General features: G+C 46.4%; 1 protein-coding gene across 1 annotated transcript in view; it reads left to right on the forward strand.

The window, feature by feature from the left end:
* Positions 1-17,428, forward strand: part of LOC101593036 (mucin-16) — a 101,923-nt gene that overhangs the window by 37,317 nt on the left and 47,178 nt on the right. Inside the window, exons 24-38 of the mRNA XM_023705122.1 lie at positions 8,995-9,122; positions 9,313-9,380; positions 9,932-10,104; positions 10,540-10,575; positions 10,826-10,891; positions 13,266-13,390; positions 13,583-13,650; positions 14,222-14,394; positions 14,721-14,756; positions 15,009-15,074; positions 15,488-15,612; positions 15,794-15,861; positions 16,408-16,580; positions 16,904-16,939; positions 17,201-17,266. Coding sequence (XP_023560890.1) covers positions 8,995-9,122; positions 9,313-9,380; positions 9,932-10,104; positions 10,540-10,575; positions 10,826-10,891; positions 13,266-13,390; positions 13,583-13,650; positions 14,222-14,394; positions 14,721-14,756; positions 15,009-15,074; positions 15,488-15,612; positions 15,794-15,861; positions 16,408-16,580; positions 16,904-16,939; positions 17,201-17,266 — 1,407 coding nt within the window. The remainder of the gene's footprint in view (positions 1-8,994; positions 9,123-9,312; positions 9,381-9,931; positions 10,105-10,539; positions 10,576-10,825; positions 10,892-13,265; positions 13,391-13,582; positions 13,651-14,221; positions 14,395-14,720; positions 14,757-15,008; positions 15,075-15,487; positions 15,613-15,793; positions 15,862-16,407; positions 16,581-16,903; positions 16,940-17,200; positions 17,267-17,428) is intronic.

A 17,428-nucleotide genomic window follows, 5' to 3' on the forward strand; every position in this document is an offset into this window, starting at 1 on the left:
CCTGAAGGCTTCAGGCTGGACAGAGAGCGGCTTTACTGGGAGCTCAGCCAGATGACCCGTGGCGTCACCCGCCTGGCTGCCTACACCCTGGACAAGGACAGTCTCTATGTCAATGGTGAGCACAGGGATGAGGCTGGGGTCTCTTCCCTTCTGGATGGGCCCTCCTTTCCTGCAACAGTCATGTCCTCTGTCCCTTTTATAGGGGCTTAGGATGGGCTGACTCTGGTGGGGCCCACCCTTCTGCACCAGGTGAACCCTCAGGTCCCCTGCTCTGCTGTGAGGGTCCCCATAGAGAATCTCCTGGGAGCTCTTGCTCTGGGAATGTCCCCTCCACCACCATAGGGATCACGAACCCTGCTTCAGAGCCTTATGTGTCCAGTGACCTTAAGCCACGCCCTCCCTGCTTCTCCCTGCAGGATTCAACTACCGCAGACCTGCACTGATGACAAGCAGTGAGTATTCAATGACTTCCAGTGAGTCCCCTCCCTTCTCTACTCCAGCGAGAAAGACCTGGCATGCCCCCACCCCCCAATATATCCCTTTGAGGATCAGAGGCTGTGGGGAGCATAGTCTTTCCAATTCTACTCTTCCCCAGCTTCACCCAGAGTCCCGGCTCAGCCCCATGTTCAGCAAGCCCCATGAGCAATCTGTTCTGCTGGCCTTGTTGCCCTGGGAATTCCTAGCAGCCTTCACTCACTTCTCCTCAGGTCCTGGCACCGCCACAGTGCTCCTGGGAACCTCTGTGGCTCTGCTGTCCTTCTCCAGCCCCACAGGTGAGTGTGCAGCACTTCCATGACAGGTCGCCTGAGCTTGCTACCAGCTCCAGCATGGCACACTTCAAGTTGGGAACTCGTAGAGCAGCTAGTGACAGTGAATGAGGCAACAGCACCCAGCGAAGCCTGGGTTCAGCTTGTGCTAGGTCCAGCAGATGCCTGGGGGAAAGGAGAGCACCTCTGTCCTCAGTGCACACAGCTGTGGTGAGGAGGGCGGTGACCCTCCTGGGGATGTTGAGGACTGTATGCTGCTGTTGTGCTGGGGATGATGGTGACGGTTTTCCTGGGGATGACAGCAGCAGTGCTGACAGAGCTGCTGCTGCTGATGATGATGACGATGACGATGACGATGACGATGACAATGACGATGACGACGACGACGATGATGATGACGAAGACGATGATGATGACGATGATAATGACGATGACGATGATGATGATGATGATGACAATGATGATGATGATGATGACAATGATGATGACGATGATGATGACGATGATGATGATGACCACCATGTGGTGACTTAAAGACGGAGGCCCATCCGTTGTATTCTGTGGATGAGTGTCTCACTTACTCTTCTCTCCTTGCTACCTGACATCAAAAATGAAGGAAAGAATGGTTTGCATAGTTCATAGTAAGTGAACATTTCAGTCTACACTCAGCTGGCTCCAAGACAGGGTGGCACATAACACAGAGAGGAGCCGTTCCCAGTGACCACAAAGAGCAACAGCACAAGGGAGGAGCAGCACCTGCAATGGCTACAGAGAGCATGTCTGTCTCCCTTCTGTTGCCTTCAGATCATTCACCACAGGCTGGATATAGTACTCACACCCATAATCCCAGCAGCACTCACACCCATAATCCCAGTGGATCATGAGTTAATCTAGTAGTCTGCCCCAGGGCTGCATGAGGCTGTGGTGGCACAGCTAGCACCAACTATAATGTCCTATGCCTGGACCCACAAAGGCTCATACCTGTCCCTTTGTGCTAAAGGCATTTAGTCCACCTCTAAGAGCTTCCAAAGTCTCAACAGTGTCAGCATTGCTGAAAAGTCCAAGTCCCAAGATCCAAGACCCTCCATGATCCAAGGCAAACTCCCAGCTGTGAGCCCCTGTACACATGAAAAGCTATACACTTCAACATTTAATGGCACAAGATAAACATTACCATTCCAAAAAGTACAGCAGGATACCAAGCACTGGGACCAAAGCAAGTCCAAAAAAAAAAAAAAAAGGCCAACATTAAATTGTGTAGTTCCACATGCAACATCTGAAGCAATCTGTGGCAAGACTGGGCCTGGTGGTGCCCCCTGTAATCTCAGCTCTTGGGAGGCTGTAAATAGGCAGATCACTAGGAGTCCGATCTAGTAGTGAGACCCTGAATACCCTGCAGACCCTTCCCTAACATACAAAAAAAAATGTGTGGCAAACTGTGAGCTCCATGTTGCTCTACCCCTACAGTACTCTTGGTGGTAGCCTCATGGCTTCTCTCTTCAGCCAGCTTTGCTTCCTCTTTGAAGTTTTCCTTAGGTGGTCCATGTTCCTGGCTTTTGCAGACTCTGGAGTTTCCAGTGAATAGGCTTCTTCCTCACAGCTTTACACACTGCTCTCCCTGGGGCACACTGCCTATCCTCTCAGGCCTTCTTCTGACATCTAGGTGGAAGCCTTCTTAACCTCAGAGCTCCTGCATTCTGTAAGTGGCTTAAGACTAACACCATGTGGATGTTGCCAAGGTCTGCAGCTAGCTGGAGCAGTAGCCAGGCTTCCATCTGTCTTGGCTGCCGCAGTTGAGTGCCTGGATTGCTGAGCACTCTGACCTTGATACCAAGGAATAATTTCTGCATGCTGCACCATTCTGGAACATGGTGTGGCCACTGCAGCTATTCTGGAACCCCAGATTCTGTGGCCTTCCTCTCAAGGCAGAGTCCCTCTCCCTTGTAATTCTGAGGCTGCAAAGGGTGGAAACCTGCTGCCTTCAGTGATGCCCTCAGGCCATCCTTTCCATTCTCTTGTTCCTTCACAACAGTAGAGATCCTCTCAAATCCATCTTTGAATTCCACAGCTTTATTGGAGCTTCCTTTCTAGCCAAAACTCCCAACATGTTTTTATTAATTTTATTGTGAAACAAATAACAATAAGACAGTTTCAAAACTGATTAGTAGGACAGTTCCAATAATTAATGCATTGCATATTTTTGTCTTCAGAGTGGTTAGTCATAGTACAAGATACAGACATGCTAGCCTGTCCAAACACTATCAGTACATATCCTTCCTCTCACTGAACTAAGAGCAAGTAGCTGTACATCTAGCCTATTTTGTATATACAGATACAAAATGGTCCTTCATTTCTATCCTCCTTTTTGTTTAGTTTTGTCAGAGATGGGTATATTATGGACTACTGGACTATACTGGATTGTTTTGCTGAATTCACACACCAACATTTTAAATCATCCTGCTGGTCTCTTAACTTTTCATTCTCAACATAAATCTGACTAAAATACCCCCCAAAACAGCCATGTCTCATTAATCGACTACTTTGTAATTTCCTTTGCTAGTTTAAACAGTCCTGTATGCTTAATCTCAGCTTCAAGCAAAGTCTCTGGACATGAGCAAAATGCAGACGAACTTTATGCCAAGCCATAACCCAAATTATCTGTAGTCCAACAACCACTGCAGTCCTTCCCAGCAGAAACCTTCCATCCTGGTCTTACAGGCAGGATTTCTTTTGTTTTCCACAATATTTACTGAGAAATAATCAGCAATGAGACAGTTTCAAATCAAATTGGTAGGACAGTTCCAATAATTAACACATTACATACTGCCTTCCTAGTAGTTATTTGTTGTACAAGATGCAGACATGATATCCTATTTAAAAACACCATTAGAACAAATCCCTCTCTTCCTTGAATTAAGAGAATGTAGATATATATCTATCCTAACCATTTTGAATACACAGATACAAAATGGTCTTTCATCTATATCCCCTTTTCTTGTTTAATTCCATCATTTAAATATTATAGGTGTGTGAACTCAGCAAAATGTTCCAAAATAGTCCAGTAGTCCATAATAGTACTGGGTCTTCCACTTGACTGGCAATGTCAGAAGTTGTTGACCTGAGTCCCCTACAGCTCAACATAAAAACATGGCTTTATTTCTTGTACTTCGTTTTTATACTTTTCTGCTGGATGGTTAAGACCAAGATAAAGCAAAACCTATGCAACAACAATTGTAGCTTTTGGATCTGATAAGGTCAGTGAAATCCTCTCAGGATTTATCCTGAGATCCTGTACCTCAGATCGTAAAACCTTTGTCAGTGTCAGCCATGTGGATGAGTCACGGCCATTGTTTGGCCAATGTGCTCTCTGTGAAAGCCTGAGAGAATGTTTTCTCTCCAGTTGACTCTCCTTAGGCACACTCTACATCATCGATCACTTTCCTCTTTGGCCCCATAATCTCCTTGATCAGAAAATTTGGGACACTACCGAGTTACATGGTGTTACAGTACAGGTTCTCATATGTCCTGAGTCTTAATTGACCTTGAAAGGCTAGGGCCAAAATGTTGGCTATTCTTGTAGCTGTCCTTTTTCTCAATTTTGGTCTGCAAACTTAGGTTGTTAATGATCCAGAAGAGAAGCTTATTGTTATTACCATACAACCTAGGCTGTTGAGTTTAACCTCATTATCTGTCTGAATATCAAACATCTTAGGTATAATATGGAACAGTTATTTTTCATAAAGTATTGATATATTAAACTTTAAGTCCTTACAGAATATGACCAAAAAATTAGAAAATTAAACTATATTTTAAAAATAGGAATAAAGAATTATATATGTTTACACATAAATCCAGAAATCTAACCATATACAACACTGTTGCAGGACAGTCCTGCAACACTCCTTTTCCTGTCTCCTGTACAGGCAAGATTTCTTTCAGCATTCTGGTTGTCTCAACTCTGACCAGAATCTCCCATAAAGAACATCCAAAGCTTTTCCTGCTTTTCTGTTGTAGGCAACACCTCCAAACATTTCCTATATCTTCTCATAAGCCGTTCCCAAAATCTTGTAATCCACATGACCAGGCTTAGCCACAATAACAAGCCCACTTCTCTGGCATGAAATTCTGTCTCGGTTACTCTTCTGTTTTTCTGGGACAAAATACCTGACTCCTAAAATGAAGGAAGGAAATGTTTATTCGGCTCACAGTAAGTGGACTTTTTGGTCTATATTCAGCTGGCTCCAAGGCAGGTGAACATGGCACAGAGAGTAGCTATTCATGGTGGCAGAAAAGAGCACAAGCACAAGGGAGGAGTAGCACCAGCAATGGCTACAGAGAACAAGCCTGTCTCCCTTATGTTGCATTCAGAACATTCACTGCAGACTGGGTGTAGTACTCACACCCATAATCCCAGCAGCACTCACACCCATAATCCCAGTGGATCATGAGTTAATCACAAATTCTATAAGTCTGTCCCATGGTTTCATGAGACTGTGGGGAGACAATTAGAAACCACACCAAGGAGTGAGCAGTACACACAGAGCACAGAGCCTGCACTCCAGTCTGCTTCTGACCTTTAGACACCTTGTGGTGCAGGCACACCGCAGAGCCTCCCACGGCCTCCAATTCACATCTGTGAAACGAGGATCAGGGTGCTCTCTGCCTCCAACGCAGTGACACCAAAGTGACTGCTATCTTGACAACGTTGAGTTCCTTATTTTTCAAAATGAGTGCACACACACCCAACAGTTTGGAAAATCGTAGTGCTGATTTCTGCTGGTCTTTGGAAAGGACCAGTCAGTGCTTAAAATTTTTTGTTTCTTCTTTCTTTCTGTTGAATTTCTTACATTTTTGTTATTCTTTTTTGTTACTGTTATTTAAACCAATTTTGCATACTTATATCTGGTCAACTCAACAACTCACTTGAAGATAACATCATGGAATACAGCAAACATTGTTGAATTCCTATTTGTTTCTCTAGTGAAACTTCATGTCATTTCTAATGTTATTTTCTCTATCACTATCTTGTATTTTTCTTTTTTGTCTTTTTTATTAATTTTATTGAGAAACAACTAGCAATGAGGCAGTTCCACACAAGGTTAGTAGGACAGTTACAATAATTAATACATTGCATATTCTCTTCATAGTAGTTATTCATAGTACAAGATGCAGACATGATATCCTGTCCAAACACTATTAGTACAAATCTTTCTTCTCACTGAATTAAGAGAAAGTAGCTGTATATATATATGTATATATATATATATATATATATATATATATATATGTATTTCACTACAAAATGGTCCTTCATTTATACCCCCTTTCTTGTTTAGTTTTGTCAGAGATGGATATTCCATTTCCATTTAAATATTGTAGGTGCATGAATTCAGCAAAATAATCCAATATAGTCCAGTAGTCCATAATAGTAGTGGGTTACCCGTAGGACTGGCAATATCAGAAGTTGTTGACTTGAGTCTTTCACAGCTCAGCATATTAATATGGCTTTATTTTTTATACTTTGTTTTTATACTTTATCTTGGTCTTAACTGTCCAGCAAAAAAGTATAAAAATGAGGTATAAAAATTGTCTTGTATTTTTCTAAAAGTAAATAATTTACACTAGAGCCTAACATATAAACTAGATGCTGACCCTTCAATTATTTAAGATGAATAGTACATAGATTTCAGGACTGCAACTGAGGCTGAAATAACAACTCAGAAAAGACAACATGGAAGGCTTTGCTACCCAGCAGGTCAGGCCTCCTTGTTTTCATCTCAGGAATTCACTTTCCTGCAAACAAAATTTTTTACTACTTCTCCCTGAGCTTCTCAGTCAACCTGACATACACATTCCCTCTGTGATGAGAAACCATCTATCCCGCAAGAAGATGCTTTGTTGCTTGACCCTGCACACAGGGTGGGAGCCAGGTTAAGATCCCCACAGTATCAGGAAAAAGGAACCCGTCTCCACTGCTGGTGGAAATGTAGACTGGTGCAACCATTATGGAAATCAGTGTGGAGACTCCTTTAAAAAATAGGACTGGAAATCCCATTCAAACCAGCTATCCCCCTGCTGGGAATTTTCCCAGAGGAACTGAAAATGTCATATCATAATGATGTATGTGTACTTATGTTTCTAGCAGCACAATTTGTGATAGCAAAATCTTAGAAACAACCAAGATGCCCATTACCTGAGGAATGGATGAAAAAGATGTGGTATTTTTATACAATGGAGTATTACTCAGCTATAAAGAATGATAGGGGCCAGGAGATGGCTCAGTGGAATAAGTGCTTCCCTGGCAAGCACAAGGACCTGAGTTCAATCCCCGGTTCCGCCAAAAAAAAAATGATAAACTCAAAGCCTTCATATTTAAGTGGATGCCACTTGAAGATATACTCATAAGTGAAATAAACCAGACCCACATGTGTAAATGTTGAATAGTCTACCTAGTATAAGAACACAAAAAAAGAAATAAAAACTGAAAGGTATAACACAATTAAAAGGAAAGTGGGAACTTAAGGATTAGACAACGAAGAGAGGACAAGGACAAAAGCTAGGAAACATGACAGGGGCAAAGCTATATATTTATAAGCACAAGATGGTTAACGCAATAATCCTGAGAATCTTCAGCAGGTTTTTGAAACTAGCAGTGAATTGGTAGGATTATCACCCTGACTATATATGCTGATACCTGTGAACTAAGCAACTGCACTGAAGATAGCAATGTATAATACTAGGGTCATGCTTGGAATGCCTGTCACTCTGGTCTTCTAAATATGTACTGCTTGTCATGTCATACCAATTTCTGCCATACTGTCTCTCAAGTAAATGTCTGTTTTTAAAAAAAGAGGTAATAAATGAAAACAAGAGACAAAAAAGTCATAGAACTGTCCTGCTACAATACTATATATGGTTACATTTCTAAATTTCTGTGTAAAAATATGTAATTGTTTATTCCTATTTTTAAAATTTATTTATTTTTTAAATTTTTTTCTTCATATTCTGTAGGGACTTAAAGTTTAATATCAATACTTGATGGAAAACACCTGTTCCATGTTATGTCTAAGATGTTTGATATTTAAACAGATAGTAAGGATAAGCTCAACTGCCTATGTTGTAGGGTAATAATAATAATAAGCTTCTCTTCTGGAGGGTTAACAATATAAATTTGCAGACCAAAAATTAGAGAAAAAGAAGGGCTGCAAGGACAGCCAACATTTTGGCCCTAGCCTTTCAAGGTCAGTGAGGACTCAGGACATAGGAGAACCTGTACTGTAACATCCTGTAACTCAGTTGTGTCCCAAATTTTCTGATTAAAGAGATTATGGGGCCACCAAAGAATGTGATTGATGATGTAGAGTGTGCCTAAAGAGAGTCACATGGAGAGAAAACATTTTTCAGGCTTTCACAGACAGCAAATTGGCCAAGCAATGGCCATGACTCATTCACGTGGCTGACACTGACAAAGGATCTACAAACCACGGTACAGAATTTCAGGATAAATCCTGAGGGGATTTGACTGACCTTGTCAGATAAAAAGTTACATTTCTTGTTATATAGGTCTTGGTTTATCTTGGTCTTAACCATCCAGCAGGAAAGTATAAAAACGAATTATAGAAAGCAAAGCCAGGGGCTGGGGAGATGGCTCAGTAGAATAAGCACTTCCCTAGCAAGTGCAAGGGCCTGAGTTCAATCCCCAGTTCTGAAAAAAAAAAAAAGTAAAGCCATATTATATGCTGAGCTGTGAAAGGCTCAAGTCAACAACTTCTGACATTGCCAGTCCTATGGAAAACCCACTACTTTTCTTGACTGCTGGACTATATTGGAATATTTTGCTGAATTCACGCACCTACAATATTTAAATGACAATGGAATATCCTTCTCTGACAAAACTAAACAAAAAAAGCAGATACAAATGAACGACCATTTTGTATCTGTATATTCAAAATAGTTAGGATAGACATACAGCTACTTTCTCTTAATTCAGTGAATAGAAAGATTTGTTCTAATAGTGTTTGTGGACAGCATATAATTTCTGCATCTTGCACTATGAATAACCACTATGAAGACAAGAATATGCAACGTATTAATTATTGAAACTGTCCTAGTAACCGGTTTTGAAACTGTCTCATTGCTATTTGTTTCTCAATAAAATTATTATTAAAAAAAAAAGATGCGCACAGCAAGCACAGGCTCAGCAGCTCTGTGTCTCCCTCTCCAGCAGCAGTGGCAGCCCCCGTCCTGGTACTGTTCACCACCAACTTCACCATCCTGAACCTGTGGTTCCAAGAAGATATGGCCCACCCCGGCTCCCTGAAGTTCACCTTCATGGAGAAAGTCCTACAGAAACTGGTGCGAGCCCACATGCCCTTGGATGGATAGTAGTACATCCTGCTGCCCCAGACCACACGCATCACTGCTCCCACCTCATCCAGCCCTGCCAGCCCCACACACCGCACCCTGCCCACTCCCTCTGCACAGAGCCTCAGCTCCTGGGTGCTCCCCTCAGTGATGCTGTCTCGCTCCTTCTCCTCCCTCCCAGCTCCAGCCCCTCTTCAGGAACAGCAGCCTGGGAGCCCTCTATGCGGGCTGCAGACTGGCCCTGCTCAGGTGAGATGGTCTCCAGGAGAAGCGGAGCACAAGCGCGGAACTCTTCCTGCAGACGATCCCAAACTGCCCTTCCCTCCTCCCACATGTCACCTAGAATCTGATAGGATGAGGGAGGAGGCTTGCCCTGCCATGAAGGCCAGCCCTCGCTACTTAGGAAGTTAATGCCAGCATCACCTGCCTAAGGAGACCCTGTCTCAAACAGGAAAAGCTGTCTCTGGGTCTTGCCCTTGAAGTTCGCTCCATTTTTCTTAGTCTTCTACCCTCAGCCTTATTTCTCTCTGAGAGTATAGCTGACTGTAGAATAGGAGGTAAGACCCTCAGTGAATTTTCATGGGCCGTAGTGGGGGTCCTGCCCTGTTATTTCCTGAGGTCAGTCATTGGGACCCTCAGCTGGCAGGATAGTTCTAAGCATTGTGCCTGGTGGGTGCTTCCCTGAAGACAGCAGCTTCCTCTGCACTAGCGTTTTTCCACATTCAGGCTGGGGCTTGCACAGAGCTTAGGGACACAAAGATGGAGACATCCTTCCACCAACCACTTACGGTGCTTCCCAGGCCTGAGCAGGATGGAACAGCCACAGAAGTGGACCTTGTGTGCTCACACCGCCCTGGGCCTGAAGGCTTCAGCCTGGACAGAGAGCGGCTTTACTGGGAGCTCAGCCAGATGACCCGTGGTGTCACCCACCTGGATGCCTACACGCTGGACAGGGACAGCCTCTATGTCAACGGTGAGCAACGGGGATGTGGCTGGGCAGACTCTCCTTTCTAGTAATGGTCCCATTCTCTGTCTCCCTCCTGAGGGCTTTAGGGCCGACTCAGTGTGTGCTGTCTCTGGTGTGCCTCTCAGTGTTTCTTCCTTTTCTTTTTCTTTTTCTTTTTCTTTTTTTTTTTTTTTTTCTTTTTTTGGTGGTACCAGAGATTGAACTCAGGACCTTACACTTGCCAGGCAGGTGGTTATTCTACTGAGCTATCTCCCGGCTGTTTCTTCCTCTTGTGCGGCATTCTTCCTCAGGGCCTCTGCTCTGCTGTGAGAGTTCCCATACAGATTCTCCTGTCAGCCCTTGATTGCAAATGTCCTTCATGCTGCAACAGGGCTAGGGATTCCTACTGGGTACCTTATGTGCTCTGGAGCCTAACCTGCCCCTCTATGCTTCTCCCTGCAGGATTTAACTATCACAGATCTGCACTGATAACAAGCAGTGAGTATTCACTGACTTCCAGCAACTCCCCTCCCTTCCTTCCCTCAGGGAGAAAGACCTGGAACCCCCCATTCCCCATGAGGTCCTCTCCAGGATCAGACACTCTGGGGGGCACAGTCTTTAACCTCTACTCTTCCCTAGCCTCACCCAGAGTCCCAGCTCAGCCCCATGTGCAGCTAGCCCCATGAGCAGTCTGTGCTGCTGCCCTGGGAATGCCTAGTAGCTTTCACTCAAAAGAGCTTTTCCTCAGGTCCTGGAACCCCCACAGTGCTCCTGGGAACCTCTGCGGCTCCACTGTCCTTCTCCAGCCCCACAGGTGAGTTCGCGACACTTCTGTGACAGATCGCCCGAACCTGCTACTGGCTCCAGTGTGGTTCACTCAAAGGTGGAGGCTCTCAGGGCAGTGAATCAAGCTACAGCACCCAGTGAAGCCTGGTTCAACTTGTGCAGGGGATCCTTGGGGGAGACAAGGTCATCTCTGTCCTCAGTGTATACAGCTGTGGTGACGAGGGAGGTGATCTTCCTGGTAGTGTTGAGGACCATGCTGCTGCTGTTGTGCTGTGGAGGATGGTGGCGATTCTCCTGGGGATGACAGCAGTGGTGGTGACAGTGCTGCTGCTGTTGCTGCTGTTGACTGTTTGGTAACAAAACGGTGGAAGCCAGCATGCATTATGGCCTGGAGGGGTACGCAGCACACACAGCGCACAGAGCCTGGAGTCCAGCCTGCTCCTGGCCTTTAGACGCTGTGTGAGGCCTGCACACTGCAGCCCTTCCTGGGCCCTGCAATACGCATCTGTACAGTGAGTGTCAGGGCGCTCTCTGCCTCCAAGGCACTGACACCAAAGTGACTAATATCTTCATGATGTTGAGTTCCTTATTTTTGACAAATGACCCACACACACAGAATAGTTTGGATGATTGTTCTGCCTTTTTCTGCTGGTCTTTGGAAAAGAACAGTTCATGCATTAGAAATTTATTTTCTTTTTCCCTTTTCTCTTTTAAATTTCTTCCGACATTTTTGTTATTGCTTTGTTTTGGTTTTTGTTTAAACCAATCTTATTCATTTCATTCTGCTCTCCTGAACAACTAATTTAAACATAGCATCATACAATACAGCAACCATTGTTCAATTCTTATTACATTTTTTAGTGAAATTTTTTTATCATACCCAATGCTGCTTTGTTCAAAATTTTATTTTATTTTATTTTGAAGCTTAAACAAAAAAGAAAAACAAATATCAGAAAAGATAACATACAACAACACATGTTACATATTTTCAAACCAAGAATAGCTAATTAACATTTGTTATTATGTGACTTAATTTTATTGTTAAATTTGTTGCTCAGATTAACAGATATAGTTATGAGATATTGGATAAATCATTGATTATTCACACTTGCTTTTTTAAAATTAATTTTATTGAGAAAGAAATAGCAATGAGACAGTTTCAACAAAGGTTAGTAGGACAGTTACAATAATCAATACACTGCATAGTGTTGTCTTCAAGTAATTATTCATAGTACAAGATGCAGACATGATATCTTGTCCAAACACTATGAGTACAAATCTTTCTTCTCATTGAATTGAGACAAAGTAGCTGTGTATCTATCCTAACTATTTTGTATATACATACAGATACAAAATGTTCATTTATATCCCCTTTTTTTGTTTAGTTTTGTCAGAGATGGGTATTCCATTGTTATTGAAATATTGTAGGTGTGTGAATTCAGTAAAATAACCCAATATAGTCCAGTAGTCCATAAAACGTTTGCTTTTAATGAACATTCTTTTGTTTTCTTGTCTTCACTGCACTGAGAACAGCAATGTGTAATGCAAGAACCATGGTTGAATACCTCTCATCTTGGTCTTCTAAAAGTGCACTGTTTCTACTGTCTTATTAATTATTTTTATATTTTCTCTAATGCTGCATTATTCAATGACAGCTTTGTTTTTTAAAGTAAGTAAAAAATTTACAATAAGGCCTGATGCATAAACTGTAAACTGCTGCTTCAATGATTTAAAAATCAATAAATACATGGACTTCAGAAATACAATAGGGTTAAAAAAAAAACCTCAGGGGGTAGGGCTGGCCTGGCATTTGCCTGGGATCAAACATGATCCCAGTGCTTGCCTAAGTTTGCCTAGGCAGATGCTTAGATAGCTGAACTATCTCACTGGCCCAAATTTGAATTTTAAAGGCTCACTGGTAAAGCAGTTAATTTGTTAAAATATGGGTAATGTATTCCAAATTATTAAAGTAATTTTGAGTTCCAGGTTTCTTCCCAGTTTTACTTGATTTAAAATTTGATGAGGGGAGCTGAGGAGATAGCTCAGCACAATAAGAGTCTGCCTGGCAAGCACAAGTTCCTGCGATTAATCCCCGGTACCAGAAAAGAATAAATAAATGAAATGAAAACAACTCAGAAATGAGAATGTGGAAATCATTGCTGACAATAGGGTCAGGCTTCCACTTTCACCTGGGAACGCACTTCCCTGCATAGAGCAGCTTGTCATCCTTCTGCCTGAGCCGCTCAGGTACTGCTGCATGACGAGTTCCTGCCCTGAGAAGAAAGCCTTCATCCTGGAGGATGCAGCTCCAGAGGCTGACCTTGCACAAGGATGCGAGCCAGGCTCAGGCCCCACAGCAAGCACAGGCTCAGCTTCTGCCTGTCTCCCTCTCCCCACTGCAACAGCAGCCCCCGTCCTGGTCCCGTTCACCATCAACTTCACCATCCTGAACCTCTGGTTCGAGGAGGACATGGCGCTCCCCAGCTCCCTGAAGTTCAACTTCACAGAGAGAGTCCTGCAGAAGCTGGTGAGAGCCCCGCTGCCCTCGGCCTGCTGCCAGTGAAATCAGCCTCACCCACATCACACCCATAGCTCCCCCAGCCTCATCCACCCCTGCCAGCCCCACACACCACACCCCTGCCCACTCTCCCTGCACACAGCCTCAGCTCCTGTGTGCTTCACTCAGTGACACTGTCTCACTCCTCCTCCATCCTCCCAGCTCCAGCCCCTGTTCAAGAACAGCAGCCTGGGAGCCCTCTATGCAGGCTGCAGACTGGCCCTGCTCAGGTGAGATGCTTCCCAGGAAAAGCAGAGACCTAGCATGGAACTCTGCCTGCAGACGATGTTCCACGATGCGAAACTCCCCTCCCTCCTCCCACATGGCACTCAGAGAATCTCTAGGTCGACCCCAGGAGCTGGGAGGTTGATGCAGGAGGCTTGCCCTGAGTTCAAGGCCAGCCTTGGTGACATAGGACATTAATGCCAGCCTCACCTACATAAGGAGATCGTGTTTCCAAAACGAAAAGCACTGTGTAGAGCTGGCACTTCAAGTTTGCTCCTTGTGCCCAGTCCCTACCCCCAATTTCATTTCCCTCACAGAGAAGACCAGACAGGTGTTTACGGGGTAAGACCCTCAGTGAGTTCAGACAGCCCTGGTTGGGCGCCCAGCTCTGGCATTTGCTGAGGTCCTGGATAGTGGCCCTCTGTTGGTGCCATCTTTCCAAGCATTGTGCCAGGTGGGGCCTTGCCTTCGAGACTGCAGCTTCCTCTGCACCAGCATTTGTCCACCTTGAGGCAGAGGTGGGTAAAATATTGGGGATCACAGTGATGGAGACCAACTATATGTGCTGCCCCCTAGCCCCAAGCAGGGTGGCGCAGCAACCACAGTGGATGCCGTTTGCACACACCGCCCTGGACCTGAAGGCTTCAGGCTGGACAGAGAGCGGCTTTACTGGGAGCTCAGCCAGATGACCCATGGTGTCACCAACCTGGCCGCCTACACCCTAGACAGGGACAGTCTCTACGTCAATGGTGAGCCGCAGGGATGTGGCAGGCTGTCTTCCTCTTTCTGGGTGGACCCTCCTTTCTGGTAATGTTCATGTTCTCTGTCTCTTTCATGAGAGCTTATGATGGGCTGACTCTGGCAGGGCTCACTCTTCTGTGCCAGATTAATCCTTGGGGCCTCTGCTCTGCTGTGAGGGTTCTCAGCAGAGAATCTCAGCAGATTCTCCCTGCAGAGAATCTCCTGGGAGCTCTTGATTCAGGAATGTCCCTCCCACTGCTGCTGGGCACACAGATCCTCCATCAGTGCCCTATGTGTCCAGGGACACTAACCACCCCCTCCCTGCTCCCTGCAGGATTCAACTACCGCAGCTCTGCAGCCATCACCAGCAGTGAGTATTCAACTGTCTGAAGCGACTTCCCACACTTCCCCAGCCCAGGGAGAGAAAGAGTGGCCACCCCACATGCCCCATGATGTCCTCCCCAGGATCAGTGGCTGTGGGGGGGCACAGTCTTTCACCCCCCTGCTTCCCCAGCCTCACCCAGAGTCCCAGCTCAGCCCCATGTGCAGCAAGCCCCATGAGCAGTCTGTGCTGCTGCCCTGGGAATGCCTGCAGCTTTCACTCAGAAGAGCTTCTTCTCAGGTCCTGGCACCCCCACAGTGCTCCTGGGAACCTCTGCTGCTCCACTGTCCTTCTCCAGCCCCATAGGTGAGTGCGTGGCTCTTATGTGACAGGTCGCCAGAGCCTGCTACCTGCTGCAACATGGCGCACTCAAAGGTGGAAGCTCACAGGGCACCTAATGATTGTGAATCAAGCAACAGCACCCAGCCAAGCCTGATTAAACTTGTGCTAGGACGAGGTGATCCCTGGGGGAAAAGTGATTGTTCTGTCCTCAGTGCTTATGGCTGTGGTGACAAAGGCAGTGATCCCTGGTGGTGTTGAGGACCATGCTGCTGCTGTTGTGCTGGGAATGATGAGGGCGGTTCTCCTGGGGGTGACAGCAGTGCTGGTGACAGGGCTAATGCTGATGATGTTGACTGTTTGGTAATGAAAAGATAGAGGCTCAGGTCCCCACAACTGGCATAGGCTCATCGCCAGCATGTCTCCCTGTCTCCCTGCAGCTGTGGCCCCTCACCTGGTCCCGTTCACCATCAACTTCACCATCCTGAACCTGCGTTTTGAGAAAGACATGGCACACCCCGGCTCCTTGAAGTTCAATTTCACAGAGAGAGTCCTGCAGAAACTGGTGAGAGCCCGGCTGCCCTTGGCCCTCTGCCTGTTCCCCCAAGAGCACAGGCAGCACTCCCCCAGCCTCATCCACCCCTTCCAGCCCCCCACGCCGCACCCCTGCCCACCCCTTCTGCACAGAGCCTCAGCTCCTGTGTTCTCCCCTCAGTGATGCTCTCACTCCCTCTCCTTCCTCCCAGCTCCATCCCCTGTTCAAGAACAGCAGCCTGGGAGCTTTCTATGTGGGCTGCAGACTGGCCCTGCTCAGGTGAGATACTCCCCAGTTAAAGGGCAGCCCAGGGGCAGAACTGTTCCTGCAGATGATTTTCCACATCCCAATCTGCCTCTCCCTCCTCCCGCATGTCACTCAGAGAACCTCTAGGTCTACCCCAGAATCTCAGAGGATGAGGCAGGAGGCTTACCCTGAGTTGAAGGCCAGCCTTGGCTATATAAGAAGTTAACTCCAGCCTCACCTACCTAAGGAGACCCTTTCTCCAAAAGGAAGAGCAGTGTTTAGGGCTGGCACTTCAAATTTGCTCTTTTTTCCCAGTCCCTACCCCCAGCTTCATTTCCCTCACAGATAAGACAAGACAGGTGTTTACAGGGTAAGACCCTCAGTGAGTTCAGAGGGCCCTGATTTGGGCTCAACCCTCAGTGGGCTCCATCCTTCTAATCATTGTGCCGAGTGGGGCCTTGCCCTCGAGACTGCAGCTTCCTCTGCGCTAGCGTTGGTGCACTGTCAGGCTGGGGCTGGTGAAAGTTGGGGTCACACTGAAGGAGACATCCTTCCACCAACCATGTATGCTGCCCCCAGGCCGGAGAAAGGGGGAGCAGCCACCAAAGTGGATGCCGTGTGCGCACACCACCCTGGGCCTGAAGGCTTCAGGCTGGACAGAGAGCGGCTTTACTGGGAGCTGAGCCAGCTGACCCGTGGCGTCACCCGCCTGGCCGCCTACACCCTGGACAGGGACAGTCTCTACGTCAATGGTGAGCAATGGGATGCGGCTGGGGTCTCTTTTCCCTGCTCCAAAGGTTTTTTTTTTCTGTGGATGGTCACCTTCTGTCTCCTTCCTGAGGGCTCAGCCTGCACTTGGTGTGTACTGTCTCCTGTGTGGCTCTCGCTGTTTGTTCTTCTTGCTCCAGAGTCATCCTCAGGGCCTCTTGTCTGCTGTGAAAGTCCCCACCATGAATCTCCTGGTGGTTCTTGCTTTGTGAACGTACCTCCCTCTGTGACAGGGCATATGGATCCCTACTGCATGCTCCACTTGTTTTGTGACCCTAACCCGCCCACTCCCCCCTTGTCTCTGCAGGATTCACCTACCACAGCTCTGCACTCAGCACCAGCAGTGAGTACTGAAGGGCATCCAGTGACCCTGCTCTCTGTGCCAGTGAAGCAGAGCAGGAGCTCAACCCCAGGCCCCATAATGTCCTCTCCAGGAGCAGAGGATGTAGGGGGGGGGCACAGTCTTTCACCCTCCCTGCTTCCCCAGCCTCACCCAGAGTCCCAGCTCTGCCCCACGTGCAGTAAGCCCCATAAGCACTCTGTCCTCTTGGCCTTGCTGCCCGGGGAATGCCTAGCAGCTTTCACTCATAACAGCTTTTCTCAGGTACTGGGTCCCCCACAGTCAGCCTGGGAACATCTGGGACTCCTCTGTCCATCTCCAGCACCACAGGTAAGTACCAGTGTGTGGCACTTCTTTGTGCGGCATTCTGAGCCTGCAAAGGTGTCCCACATGGTATACTGAAGGGTGGACAGTCGTAGGAAAGCTGGGAGTCATTGGACACCTGCTTGGTGCTAGGCACTCAGATGCATCAGGGAACACACAGGAAACAAT

The sequence above is a fragment of the Octodon degus genome, unplaced genomic scaffold (assembly GCF_000260255.1).
Source record: "Octodon degus isolate 3935 unplaced genomic scaffold, OctDeg1.0 scaffold00214, whole genome shotgun sequence".
Lineage (NCBI taxonomy): Eukaryota > Metazoa > Chordata > Mammalia > Rodentia > Octodontidae > Octodon > Octodon degus.